This window comes from Chamaea fasciata, unplaced genomic scaffold (assembly GCF_029207755.1).
Source record: "Chamaea fasciata isolate MVZ Bird 193981 ecotype frontalis unplaced genomic scaffold, bChaFas1.0.hap1 SCAF_2, whole genome shotgun sequence".
In the NCBI taxonomy this organism is placed as follows: Eukaryota; Metazoa; Chordata; class Aves; order Passeriformes; family Sylviidae; genus Chamaea; species Chamaea fasciata.
In genome coordinates this window covers 113,285,409-113,304,841 of record NW_027094087.1, presented here as the reverse complement: position 1 = coordinate 113,304,841, position 19,433 = coordinate 113,285,409, and the positions used below count along the sequence as shown (strand labels likewise).

Genomic DNA, 19,433 nt, shown 5'->3' with positions numbered 1-19,433 from the left:
CATTTCTTTGCTTGACATTAATAGAAAGCAGCAAGAAACACATTCTGGCAATACTCTTGGTCACAGTCCAGAACACTGCAGCAGTGAGGGAGGAAGGAGAACATGGACAGAGAGGGAAGGACATGTTTCAGCAGCAGCAAGAGACTGCCACTTGTAGCAGCTCTGCTTTTGTAAACCAAAGCTCGTTCTTTTGAAACTGTTTTCTTGAAAGACACTACTTTGAAGAAGACTGAGACCAGATACTGACCTGTTCTGCCAACAGCTCTGCTGAGAGCCAAATCCCCCAGTTTTACACTAATCATGAGCCTTTTCCCACTGAACACCACATATTGCACAGGTTAGTGACAGTACTTGTCACTGCTTTTTCATCCTGGATTTAAATGTGGTCTAAGCAGATAAGAAGCAAACTGTTTATAGATGCAGCACTGAGAGTGTAATTAACCATCCTGCTTAATGAGGTATTAGTGAGGATGTGTATACAGTGGGCATTCATTCACTTACTTCTCAGTCTTTGCCCTGATCAATGCTCATCAAACTGAGCTCTCCAGAACAAACAACAGAAAATCCCATTAGGAAGTAAAGCTTCAGATATCATTGAAGATCCTGTGTCACCCATACTGGCTACAACAGGACTGGCAGAGTTTCCTCCTGCACCAGGGTAAGACAGGTCCAGCATGGGGCAGCTCTTGCCCTCAGGCCCTGGATTTAAAGGTTTTCTACGTCCCAAAAATTTGGGCAGACTTCAAAGCAACTCCAAAGTTCTCCAGCCAAGGAACAACTCCTCAGCAGATGGCAGCAGGAACACTATGAGTCTGTGTTAGAGCTGCTGAAATCTCCTGCTAGAGGTTGGAACTACACGGAATTCACACAAAAGCGGTCTTTACACATCTGAAATTTGCATAAAAATACAGTCACATACCTAATGCCACCCACGCACCATAACAATGTGTTGTTGACAAAATTAATGCACACACAAACAAAAAAAATCCAGGTTTAGGTCAGTGTCCCTTGCACACGGTGTCCAGAAATTTGTGTCAAGTGTTTGAACTGTTTCCTTACTTGCATTCAGTATTTCATTGCTGTTCCACTGAGCTTGAGGAACCTGATGACCTCCAGAAATCCCATTTTGACTGAAAATGGGATTTTGACTTTGATTCTATGAACTGTTTTGAATTCCATTGAATTGCTCTGAAACATGAAACAAGATAGATACATGCTCAGCAAAATGGCAATGTACTCTGTAAAATAAGCCAGCAGGTTTTTGGTCTTTCCTGGGTAAGAGCTATGTTATTTAACACCCTTGCCTTCCTCAATATCAGGTGAACTCCTCTGTTTACGGTTGCATAACATCATTAAAGTTTCAGCTTCTGAAACTTTAAATACAAAGAGACGATGAACTAAATATTTAAGAGAACCTGGGATTCGATTCCTCTGACCTTCACAAACTCCTTCGAGTAATTTATATAAATGAACCTACTTATTATTCATACAAATAAAATGCACGAAAAAATGTAAATGCAGGACTACTCCTGTTTTTTGTAGCTGACAGAAGAGCTAGTTTGTCCATTAGGCTCATAGCCAGTGCTCCATCACACTGCCAAGGACACTGTGGGGCCTGAACTACTTCTAATTGAGTCAAAATTATTTTATTTCTGGTCATTTGAGGGAGCACTTACTGGACTTTTTTTTCTGGCCAGATCCTTGTGTAAGTGTTGGGCCTCTTTGTGCTTCAGGGCACTTGAGGTGCACAAGGACAAACCAAGTACCCAAGAATGCATTAAACTTCGCTGTGCTTTTTTTCCTAGTCCCAGGTAACACGGTGCAGCTGTTTTTCATTTCTGTGCAGCAGTAAGTGTTAAACAAGCTCCACATGATGTCACTTGCATTTTAAAGAGGTAACATCAGTAGAAAAATGCTGTAGAAGTAGCACCATGCCAGACGTGCAGCCTGGCAGGTTGGAGCTGGGGGATCCCACAGCATGGCCTTGTTCTCACACTCCTCCAGTGCCATCCATAGAAGACTTACATCTTTTAGGAGGAAGGTTTCTGTGTCAACCCTTAGGGTGTATCCACAATGACCAAAAAATAGGTTTGGGATCTTTTTTTCCCCTCACCTGAGTAGAAAGTTAAAGGAGAGGGAGGGGGAAGGAGTGGGAGATGCTCTGGCAGGGCACAAATCAGTTATGTCCTGAAATTGCCCCAGGGGAAACTTTCCTTTCATGGTCTGCAGAAAGATCCCTGAGAGCCCAGACCTTCCAAGCTCACCGTCTGATGGTGCTTTGGAAATACCTCCCTGGAAAACTCTGAATAAAATGGCACCACGGTGAGCCAGGACAGAAAACCACTTCTCTTTTGTGAACGTGAATCTATTTTAGAGTAGTGCTGACCTTTGCAAGAACCTTCACTTAATAATACCTCAGATAAAGAGACTGGCTCAGAGAGAGCACTTTCTAGCAAGGATTGAAGGTGGGCAAGGGCCTCAGAAAAGTCATCAGCCATTAAACTGAAATGTCACCATAAGCCCATAGGAAACAGCTAAATGAGGTGTTATTATTGGTAACACAGACATTGTAGAAGAAAGATGAAGGAAAGGGAACCAAGCATTTATTTCTGTTAAAAGTGAGGGGTCATCCTTTTCCATCAGTCAGCAGGGAGTTGCTTTTATTTCCACCTCCATTTTATCATTTTTAACATAAAAAAATTACAAAGATCATCATTAAAAAAGATTCTGCCAAATTAGCTGCAGCTATTCATCATCTTAGGTCTTTAGATGCTGAACAGGATCATTTTTTAGTAGCATACTTTATGTCTCCTTTCCTTTCCGTGCCTCACACTCCTCTCAGCAAACCAACCATTGCTAAAAGGAGAGATTTAACTCAGTGGGACAGAACAGGCTGTGCTAAAGTGCCTGGTTTTGGGTCTCTGACTATGCCCATTGCTAAATAGGTATTTCTACAAGGCAGCCCAATGTGTCTCAGTCTGTTGTTGCACTTCACAGCTCAGAAATTAAAAAGTGCTGAGCTCATCTTTCCCTTGACTGGCTCAGTTTCTGAATGGTGAGTAAATATCTTTACCTTGCTATGTGGAAGAGATTCCACTCTGTGAATAAAGTGAATGTGGAAAATAAACCTAGATAGGGCCTCTTGGAGTATCAAGCCCATTTCATGCTTCCTACCTCCAGCCAATGTAACATTAATTCTAACTGGCTCCATTCAAAAACCACGCATGAAAGGGAAAAAAGGCCTCAGCAGCTGAGGATGAGAACTGCAAAACTTCACTTATCAGTCCATAAATATATTTTAAAGAAGGGATTTAGCAATAGTGACAACTCCTGTTGTTCACTGACCTTATGTGTGAGTCCTTACATTGATAAGGGTTTTCCCTCTCCAGCAAACTGTTCTGTTGTGATCCCATGCCCTATCCCTGTCCATCCTGCCCAGCAGAGGCATTTTTGTGCCCTCTGAGAAAGTGAGGAATCCCAACGTGCACTTGCATGGGGAAAGAGCAGAGATGAAGTGAGTTCACACTTGTTTCCTCTTTTGGCAGCCACTAACTATGCATCGCTTGACCTGGTGACTTTAGCTTCCTTTCACTGGAATATGTTATGTGTAATTACTGTCAACACGGCAATAAAAAGGTTTCTGGAGTAAGTGGAAAGAAAGGGTTTGGATGTCTCAACTTGATTATTTTCTTTTTCCTGTAAAATGCCTGGCAAAATTTGGGACTGCTATGACACAAAGATCAGAGGCTGTTTCGGGGGCTCTGCTCTGTCTAAAAGATGGAAGACAAATAGGAGAGAAGCTCTTTGGAACCTCAGCTTTTTGCTGTTACAGAGACCGAGAAAAATAATAATCCAGCAGCTCCCCTGTCCCAGCAGCACTGCTGGGAGGTGCTTGGTGGATGGGGTCTCATTTTTGGCCAAACCAACTCTCTGCAGCTGGGGTAGGAGAAAAGGATGGGATCCCTGAGGATGATATTGACAGGGATGCCCTTTTGAAGCTGGGAACCTTCTAAATCCATTATCTGAACAAAGATTTAGGGAAGAGACTCCCCGAGAATTTGCTCTTAACCTCCCCAAACTCACTGAAGTAAAGTAAGGGAACGAATATACTTTAAACTTCCTTATCTCTCCACATCACAAGTTATAATTGTGGATCTTCTAAATCACATTAATTCCTTTGCCTGTACAGAGATTGAAAATTGTTAACTAGTAATTAGGATGTCTTTTTACCTTCTAATTAGGAGGGGAACTGCCACAGGTAAGCGCCAGGTAATATGTGAATGCTCCACATCTTCACATCTTCTGGCTTCTGCAGAGCTGAACCAGTCAAGGAGTCAAACCCCAGAACATTCTTCAGGCTTTCAAAAGTTTAGGGAGTTTGGCTTAAACTGAGAATGGCTTTCTTTACACCCAAGTTAAGGACACAGCTCTGAATTAAATCCATCAAAACCCTTTGGCCAGACAGAAGAATTGACACATATATTTGGGTGATTGGTTTCTGGGCTGTATTTTTTTAGGATGGAAGATGACTCACACTGTACAGTAAGTCATGTCTTGTAACTCTCCTGAGAAAAGACTCAATTTTTCAAATTATATTTGATGTCTTTGTGACAACGACAGGGATAAGATTTTGTTGGAACCATTGACTCATTCCTCTTGCATGGGAACAAAGGTTAGGTTGTAACAAAGACCCTCAGGCCCAGATCTTTTAAGGTATTTTGTTGATTAACTACCCACAGCCATTAGCTTCTTAATTAAAAGGTAAGAAGGCATACTAATGAGAGTTCAGCTGTGGAAACTGTCTCTTTAGATTATTTCCTGGGCAAATTAGCTGATATGTCTGAGATGACCAGTCATCCATCATCCAGCATCTGAGGCTATGCTTGTTAAATCTATTGCTACCAAAGGCTATAATCACAGCATATTCTCTGTAATAAAGGTTGTGTTCCAGATCCTCTCCTGTTTTCTAGGATTAAAAGGCACACATCTTTCTAAAACAAAGGCTTTTCCATTTGAAATCAACATCCTTGATTTCAGCTTCAACATGGACTTCTTTCTTTCGTAGAAAGTTTATGTGAAATCGTTCCTTCTCTTTAAAAATTCATAGTGTGAAACCAGCAAGAGGCAGAGGTTTCACTTCACTGTACCAATTTCAAGTGCTGGGAAACTTTAGGTTTTGCAGTCACAGTCAAAATTCAAATATATTCTAACAAACAGAGCAGTTCTGCTCTGATGGAATGTGGAATGCTGTTCAAGGCACAGCCGTATTTTCATTTTGATCTTTTTGGATTTGACTTGAATCAAATTTGGACTACAAAATACAGCAGCCTGAGAAGACATGTTCCCCTGCACTCTGTGGTACCTCCTGAAAGGAGTTTGGAGCCAGGTGAGGGTTGGCCTCAACTCCCAGGTGACAAGTGACAGGGTAAGAGGAAACGGCCTCAAGCTATGCCAGGGGAGGTTCAGGTTGTACATCAGGAAGAATTTCTTCCTGGAAAGGGTGGTCAGGCCTTGGCATGAGCTGTCCAAGGAGGTTTGGAGTCCCCCTTCCCCATCCAAGGAAGGCCTGGATGTGTCACTCAGAGCTCTGGGCTGGTGACAAGATAAGCATTGGGCACAGCTTGGACTTGACAGCCTTGGAGGTCATTTCCAGTTAGAGGATTCTGTGATTCTGTCTCTTCTGGAGCAATTCTGTGCTTCTGATCAAACCACTTCACTTTGCAGACACCTTCAGTGGTGGGATCGAAAGCAAAGCAAGGCTGTGCAGTTGCGTGTCGCTGTCAGTGACAGACTGAGCACACAATCAGATCTCTCCTTGTACAAATACAGCACCAGAGGGCACCTTGCCTGTGAGGAAAGGCTGAGAAGGCTGGGGCTGTTCAGCCTGAGGAAAAGACTTTAGAGCCCCTTGCAGGGCCTAAAGGGGCTCTAAGACAGCTAGAGAGGGATTTTTCACATGCAGTGACAGGACAAGGGGGAATGGATTCAAACTGACAGAAGGCAGGGATGGATGGGATATTGGGAAAAAATTCTTCCCTGTGAGGGTGGTGAGATCTGGGCACAGGTTGCCCAAGAGGTTGTGGGCTCCCTGCCCCTGGAACTGAAAGCTCTATGGGGGTCTGAATAACCTGGTCTAGTGGAAGGTTTCCTGCCCACAGCAGAGGGCTGGAATAAGATGATCTTTAAGGTCCTTCTGACCCAAATCATTTCAGGACTTTAACACAAGCTTCTCCAATTATGGATTGCTCATTCTGGCACAGAAGAGCCATCTTCAGTCCCCTTAAACAGGTGAACCTCCTTGGGAGCCTGAGAGCTTTTCTCTTCCAACACCAAGCTCAGATTATCTTCTCTTTTCTCTGCTGAATCTTTCAGGTAAGTGGGAGTAAAAGGCAGTAAAATTGCAGTCATATGCCAGCAGACAAGATTGAACACACACTGAGTGCAGACTTGATGAATAGGAAGGTGGTGTTTTAATAGTCAATTTTCAGAATATAATGGCTCTTGAAAATAGATTGCTTAGAATATTTTCTGCACTTAGAAGTGCTACTACTTGGCTGTGCACTTAAGTAAAAGCAGAACTTTGGGACACCTTTAAATTGAGGGATTGCCATGGGTTAGAAAGGCTGACAGGGAAAGGGGTACCTCAAAACTAAAATGTGGTGCCACCAGACAGCATAAATGGCAGAGTATAAATAAAACAACTGCTAGAGTTACCTGTATTGTAAAAACCTTTTGAAAAGCTCAGGTTGCTGCTGCATTTCCAGAACTCAGGATTTGTCCATTTAAGATGGTTAGACCCAAGATTTGGAGGCGTCTGCGTGTCTGTGTTTGTGAACTGAAGAACAATTAAGTTCAGCAGGTTCACATGGAGAAGTAGGAGAGACACAGAGCATTCCAGCCCAAAGTTCATATCTGGATTGCTTTGGCTGCCTATGGAAATTTTCTGCAGTGTGTGACATGCAAAGCTGGGAGGCAGGGAACAAGATTTAGAGGGAGAGAGAGAGAACAGCTGCATCCCTGCCAGTCAAAGGCTTTCTCTGGGAAAGGGGACTTCTGTGCTCACTCAGAAACCTGTCCGAGGACAGATAATGCACCTCATACTGTGACTGCATGCCTAAAATGTGCAAGTTGTCCTCAGAGAAGAGGACTGCATGGAGGGCACTGTCACCACCATCAGCACTGTCACCACCTCCTCTAGGAGAGGCACCAGGCTGGGTATTGTGTTTCCAGAGTGCCACCTCCCAGACACAGCCCAGTGTGCCCTCCAGGGTGCCTCTCTTGAAACCGCGAACTCCTCCAAACAGGTCAGAAAATAAAAATTTTGTATGTCTTCCTGCAGCATTTAGTGCAAAATGCCTTCTCTACAGACCTGCTTCCTCTGCTAACCTGCTTCTTGGGGCACACAGCCTGAATTATCACCAGGAGATTTTCTGCTTGGATTTGACACATTTATTTTGATGGTGAAGAGGGAGACCGACATGGCTCCTCTCAGAGTCAAAGGGACCTGAACAGATTTCCTCTCAGCGGTCTGTCTCTCTTCCCATGTGACTGGGAGCCCTTTGATCAGCAATACTCTGTTAATAATTTATGTTAGCATTGTGCCTTGTATCCATAAGCTGACAGACCAGTGGCACTCCTGTCAGAACAGGAATGCTAATGCAATACACCCACAATTGCTCTTCACTGGAAAACGGTGTCACATCAGACACAGCTTCTGCAGGGGCTAAACTTCATCATCTTTATTTTGGGTCCTCACAGGGCAGCTCCTGAAGCTGCTCATGCAATGAATTCTTACCATGTTTGTTGCTGCTGGGGCCACTCACAACAAAAACTGGGACAATTCATGACAATTTTTAAAAATGCCAGGTGCTGGTGGAAGTCCTGGGAATAGTGATGTTTAGTACCTCAGATTTCCTGTTCTGTTTCCCAGGAGGGTAAATTTTCTCCTTTTCTGGCCAACACACATGTAGAAACCCTTATTATTTTTCACACCCCTTGCCAAATTCAGCTCCAATTCTGTTTCAGCTTTCCTGGTCCCAGCCCTACATATTTGGCCAGCATCCCTAAAATATTCCCAGGATACACATCCCAGGTTCCACTGCCCGTGGAGCCTCCTCATCCTCAGTGAAGGAGCCCAGCCCCTCCTGCTTCTCCAGCTCCAAGGGATAATGTGGTTTCTCATCAAATTTATTTCCCTGCCTCTATTAATACCGGCCCTGAGGACAGATGTTGGCGAAGGAAAGAGGCTGCTGCAAGGTAGTCCTTGGAAGTGGGAGGGGTTGTCAAGCTTCTTGGCCTTTCCAATATAATACTTTAACTTTTTTATTGATTTGAGAAAAATTTGAGGGAGTTAAGTGCATTCCCAGAGCTAATTGAACCTATATTTCTTCACAGATACGTGAGTCAGAGCATCTGAGTCTGTATTGCCAAATATAGCGATTGTGCTCCATCAAAAGACGGATGCTGGAGCACAACAGCACACATCCCAAAGTCTGGCTTTAATTACACATTCAGAGAAATGATAGAAAGGGCTGTTTTCCATGTATCTGTGGAAGAAATGCTGTATAATTTAACAGGAATGGCAGCAAGAGTGATGAGACAGAGAGGAAAGCCAGAGGTGAGCGGAGCAGTGATTCTCTGCCTGGTTTATAGAAATGTTGAGGGGTTAGGAAAGGATCTTAAAGACCATCTCGCCCCAACCCTTCTGCCATGGGACACCTTCCACCATCCCAGCCTGGCTTTGAACACTGCCAGGCTTGAGGCGTCCACAGCCTCCCTGACCAACCTGTTCCAGCGCCTCACCACCCTCACAGTAAAAAAAAAAAGAAAAGAAAAAAAAAAAAGTTCCCCGTTTAATTTATTCATCCGATCTGCCGCAATAATTCCCCAGTCCCAGGCTGCCTCCAGCACACCCGGAGTTCGTGTAGGGGGGATGCCCGAAGCCATCTCAAAGTGGCACGCATGGTGCCGGGCACTCGGGGAAGTGCGGGGGGAAGGGGGAAGGAGGAGGAAGAGGAGGGAAAGCAGGAAGAAAAGGAGGAAGAAAAGGAGGAGGATGAAGAGGAGGAGGACGCGGGAAGCGCTCCCGGCCGTGAGGGCCGTGAGAGCCGCCAGGGGGCGCCGCGCGCTCTCGGGACGGCGGGGCGCGCGGGGGACTGGGCGGGGCCCCGCGCGCGCGCGCGGCGCTGATTGGCTGGCGCCGGCCGGGCCGGGCGCGCGGCGCCGCTTCTTAACGGGGTGTCCGCGGGGCGGCGGGAGCGCTGAGCGCCGGCGGGGCCGCTGCCACTGTCACTGTCGCGACATGAGCGAGGTGAGCCGGGCTGGGAGGGGCGGGGGGAGCCGGCCACCGCCGGGACCTCGGAGGGTCAATGTCACCTTCGCCTCTCCGCGGGCAAGGAGAGGCTCATCCCGGGCTGGGAAGGCGGGGAAGGCTCCTGAGATCCCGGGGAGGGGGGTCTGAGCATCTCCTCTTAAACCCGATAAGCGCATCCCCACAGGTGTGTGTGTGTGTGACTGTAGAGTATAAAGCAAAGTGGTGTTTTTGCCCTTTGAAGGGCTAGGCGCGGCGATGGAGATTCCTAATTAAAGATCCCCGGTAATTTCTCCTATCTACGCAGCGCTTTCCCGTGTAGAAAGGAGGGTTTAGTAAGTTTCGTGGGAAAGTTGCCTGCTAGAGCTCATGGAAAAAACCGCCCTGCTTGTGGTTGGGTGCTGATGTAAACTTTGTGAGTGGTGTCCTGAGAAGGATTACAGTCGAGGGGAAAAAATGTAAATAGTGCCAAACATGTAAGGATCACTTGTACCCTTGTAAATAAATAAGCTAAAATTTTGCACTTGTGGGGTTTTTTTGCTTGCCCTTTTTTTTTTTTTTTTTTTTTTTTTTTTTTTTTTTTCCCTCTCTGCAGTGGAGAAGTTCAAACTAGATTTTTTTTTTTTTTTAGTTAAATGTGTTGGTAGACAGTACGACTCTTTAGGTTCAGCTGAGAGATCCCACATTCTCTAGTGCATCTCATTCTTTGGGAATCAGCAGAGGTACCTGTAACTACGCCTTAGCCAGCGCCTATTTTTGGCGGCTGTTTGTTACAAAACATCTGCTACTCCATTAACAAATGGGATTTTCCTTTTTTTAGAAGCAAAATTGAGAGTGACACCGGATAAGCTGTGACTATTTTGCTGTGCAGGTGTTATGCTCAGCTGTGGTTTTCCTCGAGGTGTAAACCGGAGATGAAAAGCAGGAGCAGCCTGGTGTGTGCGGTGCAGGGATTTGTGAGGAGCAGCTCACATTTTTGGCTTTCAGGTCATGCCAGGTGGAGAGAGCAGAGGAAATCCTCATTGCTGCTGCATGCAGGGATCAGGCACAGAGATCTCGTCACCACCTCTCCTCTGCTGCTGCCTGCGTTTCTATCACCTGGCTGGAGTTCATTCATGCAGTGTGGGTTTGGGATTTTGTTGCTTTTTTTTTTTGTTTGCTTCAGCCACTGTGATTTTGCTACCCAGGCTGGCTGAAGCGTGCTGTGAGATGCAGCAGCACTATTCCACTCTTTAAATTTATAATTTGGGGGAAAAATCTTATGGAGAGGAGTAATGTTTGGATGCTGCTGTACCTATTGTCACTATACGAGATGTTCTTGTCACAGCTTTGTGCTGGGTTGTATTTGCTTGGTAATTACCTTTCATAATTTGAATTAGACTGATTGCCTCTTGGATTTAGAGGCACAGTGAAGATAAAGATCCTTCCTGCTCCCAGCACAGGGGTTCTTTATTCACAGTGCATTTGTTTGTGCCTGACAGAGCTGTATTCCTGGCGAACCCCTGGAACTGGGAGATGTTTCCCTGGCGCAGAGCTGTGACACTGAGCACTGGACTTGGTGTCTCCAGTGCAGCTGTCATTCCCCTGACAAAACTGGGGAGTTCATCACTCACAGCTCCAGTGAGGAAAAGCCTCCCTGCTGTCCTTTGCTGTCAGCTCTTCCCCAAAAGGCAGAGGAGAGCAACTGCACCAGTCCAAACCACCTCACTGAAAAAGGGTTCCTGTTAAGAAATCAGGCAAAAAAAAAACCCTGAGCAGAAGGGAAGGTCTTAGATAACTGTTTGCTGTTGGGGGGGGTCTCGGTGGTTTTAGCTTCAATGCTGCAATTGAAAGTTATTTTTATTTTTGGCTTAATCTGCTAAAAAAAACCAAACTGTGGATGGGGTGATTGAAAAGAGGGTCAATTAGAGCCCTCAAAAGATTATCCCACATACAACAGTGTTGGGAGGGTGGGAAGGTTTTTTTTATTTTATTTTGCTTTATGTTACCAATTGCCTGGATTTGAGCAGCGCTGAAAATACGGTTGCAGAAAATCTCTGAAAAGAGCTTTCATCTCCCTGAGTTATTTACTGAGACTTTGCATGAATTCTCATCTTACTGCTTCAAGCAAAATTAACTTTCTTTCCTGTTTATGGGCAGTGATTAGGGTGATTTATGAGTGTGGTGAGGCACCTTCAACAGGTTGTGCAGAGAACCTGTGGCTGCTCCTGGATCCCTGGAAGTGTTCAAGGAGAGGTTTGATGCGGCTCTGAGCAACCTGTGGTAGCAGGAGGTGTCCCTGCCCATGGCAAGGGCTGGAACAAGATGTTCTTTAAAGTCACTTCTAACCCAAACCATTCTGTGGTCACCAGTCTTGTGGCAGAAAAAGCTGAGAAGGAGGCAGTCATTCATCTGATTGTAGTACTTTTCTATTTTCTACCGGCTAGCTTATATTTTTTCAGGAAGGATAAGGACCTTTTCTGTGGGAAGAACACTACACTCCTTTCTCTGCAGTATTTGTCTGAAAATGTGTTTAATGAGTTCCTTCTGCTGGGCAGAAGTCTGGCCCGACAAGTAGTCAGTGGGAATGTGAGGTGTAAGAGTTGACCTAATGACTGTGCAAATTGTGATTTATGCTTCCTGCTGCCTGGGTGAGTGGCAGACAGGTCCCCTGGCTGCATGGGAATTCCTTGGGAGTGTCAGTCTACATCGAAAGGCATTTTTAGCTCTGAAAGTCTGTCCTCACATAACTGGGGAGCCTTTTCTGCAGGTCTGTGGCTCCTCTCTGTTGTTTTTAATGAGCCTAGAGAGGAGAGCTGTGCTGAAAAACATCAGCTGCCGTCAATGAGCAGCCATGAGATGCAGCCTGGCTTCCATTAAAGATCTCCAGTCACACAGGCTGAACTGGGGGAAGAGCTCTTGCTTAATGGGCCCACAGAACGATGCCAAATCTTTATTCACAGTCAGCAGATGTACCAGTGAGCCTCCAGACTCACATCTGGCATAAACTCGGTTCACCACAGGGAATCCTGCCATCTGATCAGTCATTAAACTCTCCTGACATGTTGCAGATGATGTTGGGTCATGGTATTCCCCTGCCACGAGGGTTCACAAGAAGCATTCAATCACACAGACATTTCTGTGACGTTCACTCTTGCCTTCTGTGTGGCATGTTCGTGATTGTCATCGGAATCAGGTCTGGGCTTAGGAAGGAGAGCACTTCAATGTGGTCTGGGTGCTGTTCCAGTGGCTTAGGGATGAGGAGATTTCCTTGGATGCATTTATTTCCTTTAGGTTTTAAAGGATCAGAGTGGTCTTGCTGGTATAGGGGGCAAGCTCAGCTTTAATACATGTTATTTAGGGTCTGACTGTAGGAGAGCCATTGGGGAAATCTCTTTTTGATTGCTTGAGGCACCCGTGATTGAGGAACATGCACTGGAAGAGCCTTGTGCAGTGTGTGTGAAGTGCAGCACTGATTGGCACGGTGCTGATGTGCACCCCTTAAGTGGTGTGTACTTTGAGCCAGCAGCTTTTTATGTTTGAGAATCAGCCTAGTTACCAGACAGCAGCAAGAATATTCTGGCTTTCCTTTGGAAACAAGTGTCAAGCAACCAGGCACATAAAATTTAGAGAGCTGCTAGGAGTCTGACCCTCTTAGTTGGGAAGGTGAAGGGCTGGGGACTTGATCTCTGCGTAAATGCAGAGTTTTTGGTCAGCCTTTGGAAGCAAAGAACACCAAATCTTGCTGCTTTGAACTACAACAAGCTCTTTCCCTTTGCCTTACGTTGGCTTTGGAATCCTGTAGCCACTGCTATGGCTCCACCTTCAAAAGGATCGTGGAGGGTGTTTGTGTGTCCTGTAACTGGGACATGCAGGGCATTCCTGGGGGATGAGCTGTCCTGGTGGGTGTGCTCATGGAGACAGCTCTGCTCTGCAGCCTGGAGAGCTGAATCTTTCCTTTGGAGCTCAGACCACCCTCACTGGGAGGTGTCCAAGCAGCCAACTCAGCAAAGATGCTGAGGTGGGCTGACCTGGGATAACTCTGGGGTCAAAGATGTTCTGAAAAAGGAGCTTTACTAGTGCTTGAGGTGTCTGTAAGACACCCATCAGCAAGGCAGGCTCTGCTTTCCAAACAAGTGATACCCCACGGTTTCGGCAGACTTGGAGAGAGTGTCCTTTTCCCTCAGAGCTGAGGGAGAACCTGAAACATGTCCCTATCCCTCTGGACAGGTCTGTTCAGCAGGAGGCTGTTGGAGAAGGACAGGGGATGTGTGAAATGTTCTGTGTGAGTGGGGGTTTGTGGCTGCAACTGTGTCTGCTTCAGGTGGTTAAAATGGTAAAACTGGGGTTTTTCCCTGGGTTGTTCTCCTGAATTCCCTTGAAACCTTGAAATGGTATTTAGCATCTTGGAACCACATGAACACAAGTGAGGATTATACAACCGTAATCCTGATGGCACTAAGTCAAAGAACTGGTGTTTGTAAGGGAAGAACACACCATATTTGTTTAGAGGAGCTCCTATTCTTTGCTCTGGTGTTTTTAGTCCTGGCAGGTGTCTGAACCAGCCCCTCACCTTAGGGGGACCCTTCTGGTTGCATTTTTCAGCTATTGCCATGACCCCAATTGTTAATTATTTGCCTCATTATACCCACAGTAGGTACAAAGACTGCGCAGCTCTAAAAACCCCAGCAAGAACACAGCAGAGTGGAGGAGGAAATTCTGCAGCTGTTACAGGATGGGGGTGGGATCGATAAGCACATGAACATCAGTTTTTAATTTTAACTCACATCTATTTATTAGCTGAGTGGTAAATTGCAGCTCAAAAGAGGAGGAAGAAGGGAGAACAATAAGTTTTACATCTGTCACTTTGCCTACTCTTTCCATCAGTGTGGTTTCAGTGGGATCAAGCATCTTCTAAAATAGCACTTAGAAGTGATGTTGGAAATTTATCTTAATTTGATGACACTGGCACAAGCTCATGGGTTTTCTTGCCATGTATAGAATGCCAACAGATTCAGGCAACACTCTAAAAAAGGACATTTAGCTTTAATAGTGTGTTTCAATATCGTGTTTCCTTGTAAAAGAATAACTTACTCCAAGCTTCATGCTGCAGGACTTGACAATACAATATAATTTCAGATTGCAAAGGAATATTAGTTTCTATCCAATATCCCTAAATTTGTAATGAATTGGCAAGCTTATAGGAGTCATCATCCAACATTTATTACATTATTTGGATCATGCTAGTGATGAAATGTGGTGTAAAGTAGCAGTTAACTTCAGCAGGAACAGCACTGGCATTTCCATTCAAGGTTTCTGGGATTTTTGTTGTTTTGTTTCTGGTTTGTAGTGTTGGGTTTTTTGTTTGTTTTGTTTTGGGTTTTTTGTTTTGTTTTGTGGGGGTTTTTTTGTTTGTTTTGGGGTTTTTTTTGTTTTTAATTCGAATAAAATATTCGATTTCCAAACTGCCATTTGCTCATGTCTCTCTCAGTTTTTTGTAGGGATGGCTTGGAAAATGTTGTTTGCATGTTTTGCCTCTCTAACTCTGCTATGGAAGAGCTTGTAACAGAGTGGGCTAAACACTGGGTATGTCAATCCTGAGACACCCTCTTGGCTGAAGAGGATGGGAGAAAGCAGCAGGGGAAAGCAATGCCTTTCTTCAGCCTGTCATGACAGAGCCTGAAATTCCCTGAGCCATGTATGTGTTCTCTGCAAGGCACAGGATCTTCTCCTGAAGATGAAAAACATACATTGCCCCTCTTTCTAAGGAAAGATCTTCTGCTTCTTCAGTTGTTTGGATATTGGGTTTCTAAATGAATTTAAAAAAATGGTAGATACCTATAAACTAGGTCAAATCATAAATAATCCCTTTTTAACTTTGTCCTCATATTTTAATTCAGAAAACCAATCTCTAGTTCTCTTATAAAAAGAGGTGGAAAGCAGACTATATACATTTGTCTTATTAGGAAAATAAATGGCCAGCAACTGCAAAGGGAATCAGTTGTGAAACATTATAAATGACAGGATTTGGGATCACAGTTTATCCCCACTCTCCATGTCTGCTTCCTCAAAGACCACACTAAGTATACTTAGAGGTAAATTGGGCAAGTGTCACACAGGGCAGGTCTTTGGCTGGTGTTGCCTCATCTCATCAATTCATACCAAGAGGGATAAAGCCTTATTTATGCACTAACATGGAATTTGGAGGGAGAAGCACAAGTTTAGTCAGAGAAGAAATGAAAATTGTCTGCCTGCGTGACTTGAATATTAGTTACAGCTGCACTGTCTTTGCTCTGAAAGAGAAAAGTATTACTTTATAGACCCTGAATGTTCTTGCATTATCACCTTAGTCTAAGGCATGAAATATGACCTTAACCAGTGGTGTAGCTGACACTGAGTGATGTAACAGTAGACAGAATGATGTTAGAGAGTTCCTTTGTGAGAGATGAAAGTAAGAAACAAAAGGAAAAAGAAGAAAGTAAAATAACTTGCAAAATCCAGTGTCCTTCTGTTTGACCTTGGAGAGCTCAGAGATCCCTGGACTGAGACAAGGAGCTGGTGAGAAGGGTGGCACCAGGTATGGGGGCATCAGATCTTGGAAACAGGCTCTAGCTCTGCCAAAAATTTCAGAGGTGTGTATTTAATGTGTTTAATAATGAGTCTCAGTGTCCAAATCAGAAAGGTCTGAGCTGCTTTGTCACCAGCCTTACCTGGTGTTCCTTGGCTGGCAGTTGGGTTCTTGGTGGGTTGTGAGGCCACGGCAACTGAAGGGTGCCAACAGAAGTTGAAAGCTGCAGGAGCAGAACCAGAGAAACCTGAAATGCAGTCAGGTTGTGATGGTTTAAACTTTGAAGGAGTGAGCAGGGCTGTGGAAGGTCATGTTGGATCACTGCACAACAGGAGTCTCCTAAAAGTGGCTGGCTGCACACACTGGTGGTGATGGATTTGTAGGGATTTCGGGTGCACCTTTTCTGGGAATGATGGAGCACAGTTCAGAAATGCCCAAGCCAGCACTGACTTGGGCTGACCCTGGAAATGGGACAAATCCATGTCCTGCTAAATCTGCTGGACAAGAGTTCACAGGCACTTCTGGAGTGAATCAGGGGCTGGAAGAGATCTTACAAGAAGGCTTGGGGTCTGCACAGCTTCCAAATCCCTGGACAGAGTGTTGGGAAGCTGATAGAACCCACTGCTAATATCTAGGAGTGATTTGTATCTCCGTGTGTCCACTGTGACCAACAAAACCAGCCTTCTTACCCTGCAGGTACCATGATCTCAACAGCCTTTTCCCCAAAATGCAAGTGTGTAGCAGCAGATGAAGCAAAAATTAATAAATCTGAGGACATAAGTGATTTCTTGAGGATTTTGATGATATTAGACCTTTTCTTAGTGACACTCAGGACATGGAGGAAGACCAGTGTTTTGTGAGAATGGTTTTCACAGACAGCATTTTCCCATGAAATGTTTGCCTCAGCAGGCAGTAGGGTGAGGTTGAGGCTTGACCAGGTGAGTATCAGGGTGTAATGCCTACATAAATATGAAAACACATTTTACGAGGCTCAAGTCCAAGTTTTAAGTGAGAGGCACAGAGGCTGAAAAATAATCCTCATAAAAATCACAAGTGTATTCTTCTCTTTAATTTTAGTGATTTTCATTCTCTAGCCTTAATGTTTCAAGAAATGGTGTTTTTTTTCTCTTGGGAATCTTTCTTTCTCTTTTTCCCTTGGAGGAAATAGGCTTCTCTTTGCAATAACCAGCATTAAATTACTCTTACATTAAAATACTGAATATTCTGCATGTTGGAACACTAATGGAAATGCTCCGAAGAATGACTTTTATTTGAACTTCTTGTTGTCGTGTTCCAGGAAGAAATCTGAATGACATGGGAGTCTGTTTCCTGGAATTCCAAAAGAGTACTTACAAAATGTGAGATTGAGGGAAGCGGAAGATAAACTGCCAGAAATCAGAAGCATTAAGTTGATGGGAAGGAAGGAGGAGGAAGGATGGCTGGGCAGGCAGATGACATGGAGGGGGGAAAACGAGCCATGTGGCTTCATGGCTGCTTCACACATATCACTGCTCCAGTCAGAGCTGACAGATACACACCCCTGGAAGAGAGCAAACATATTGTTGGCTTGGCACACTTGAGGGTGCATGTGCCAGCACACATGTGCTGCAGTTTAAGCAGGGCAGCCAAATGCCTAAGGCAGGCCAGCTTGATGCCAATTTTAATTTGCCAGTCAGACTTGGCTAGTTATCACTTCTTTTCCTTCAGCATATTTTGCAAGCTACTGGAGAGCACTAACACCCAAAGAAAGCTGAATGAAACTCTCAGGATAGATCACAGGAGATCCTCTCTTTCTCACAGGGCTTTTATTCTGAGCATTGCTTTGTATTCCTTGCGTGGATCAAAAGCTTTGTGTGCTTCCATCCTGGAACTGGACTTAGGGGATGGATCTGCAGGTGTGGGAACATTGGTAGCAAAGGTTCTACCTTAATATTGTGAATTGCAGAGAGCACAAATTGTAAATTACCTGAATTCTAGCAATAGCTTTTGCAGTCATGCCATGTAAGTCTTGAATAGATGTTTTTGTGTGACTGCAGTGTGTCAGGCAGCACAGCTGGATCTAAATCTGCTTTGTGCATGGAGCTTCTAAGGAACCTGTTTTCTTTCTAGTCACGGGATAAGTATGGGAGACTATTACCAAAATACATGATTTTCCTTGTAGGAGCACCTAAGGGCCATTTTTAATGGCATTGCAGGATGTTTTGCCATATTCATGTATGAAGGAGGTGTAAATGTGTAGATGGCTAATGTTTTTTCTTTTGCTTCATAATGCAAGGCACAAAGTACAGAATGGAACCTGGTTCATAATGTGAGGCTGAAGACAGAGGGAATAAAGGAAGACTGCATGGAGAAACTTGGAAGTTTTCATTGAACTTGCATTGGAAAACACAGTTCATAGAATCACAGAATGGTTTGGGTTGGAAAGGACCTTAAGGATCTTCTTGTTCACCCCTGCCACGGGCAGGGACACCTTCCACTGTCCCAGGTTGCTCCAAGCCCCGTTCCACTTGGCCTTGGACACTTCCAGGGATGGGGCATCCACAGATTCTCTGACCAACCAGTGCTAGGGCCTCCCCACCCTCACAGGGATGGATTTAGTCTTAGGGCAGGCATCCCAGTATGTCTCTGCTGGGGCCAGGGAACCTGAGAACTCTTACAGCTTTTCCGTGAAAATTGCTTTCTTCTCTGCTGCTGTTGGCAATGAAATGGATCGCAGCAACAAGCAGCTGCAGGGTCCTCAGAGTTTCTGATTTGTGGAAATCCCAATTTTCTGTCCATCTCTTGGACAGAGGCAGTGACCTGACTTGTGTTCTGCTTGCTACATGTGAGCTTATTTGATGGCTGTCCCTGATTCCTGGCCATCAAGGTGACCTTGTGCCTCACCCTGCCCGTTTCCCTTTCCCTGTTGTTTCTAATCCCTTGGCTGTGGTTTTTCCTCCCAGTGCCAGGAGCTCTGCTCTGAACCACGTCCCCCTCGTAACAAAGCAGCTCCCCTAAAGCTCTCAGCGGGTCATTCCTGATCCAGATTGGAACAATGCTGGACTAATCCTCTGCTGAGCTCTGCCCCGTGTCAAGGGCAGCTCCAGCAGCCCATCCCGGGTCTCCCTGGCAGGGATGTGCTCGGAGCCCGCGGTGCCGGCTTGGCGTCATCCCCCCGGGCAAGGCTGCGGCACACTCGCAGTCCAGTGATTCCCTGCCGCTGGAATGACCCTGGAGAAGCTCCTGTCATCCCAGCAGGTGGCCGGGGGGCTGCTTCCAGTCACTCCCTGTGACCAGGCGGGCTGCCCGGGCTGGGTGGAGCCGTGGAGTAAGTGATGCAGAAACATCCCTGCCGCTTGGTCTTGCTCTTGTCTTGAAAATCAAAGGCTTTGCCCGAGGCTGAAGGCAGAAAGTTCCTTTGCATGGTGGCTTGAAACTGCCATAATTAATATTTTTGGGAAATCCTGGCTGGCCCAGTTACCAGAGCAGTCTAAGTGTGATAATACCTGTTTACCTCTGAAATATGTAGGGAAACAGCAGGGAAATAAGAACAGATTTTTTCTTTTTCATTGTACAACTGGAAATAAAAACATGCCA

The 19,433-nt window shown here is 45.2% G+C and overlaps 1 protein-coding gene across 1 annotated transcript in view; it reads left to right on the top strand.

Moving 5' to 3' along the window:
* Window positions 1-9,205: 9,205 nt before the first annotated feature.
* PCP4 (Purkinje cell protein 4) overlaps window positions 9,206-19,433 on the top strand; it is a 48,633-nt gene continuing 38,405 nt past the window's right edge. Inside the window, exon 1 of the mRNA XM_066177141.1 lies at window positions 9,206-9,310. Within this exon, the coding sequence (XP_066033238.1) occupies window positions 9,302-9,310 (9 nt within the window). The 5' untranslated portion in view covers window positions 9,206-9,301. The remainder of the gene's footprint in view (window positions 9,311-19,433) is intronic.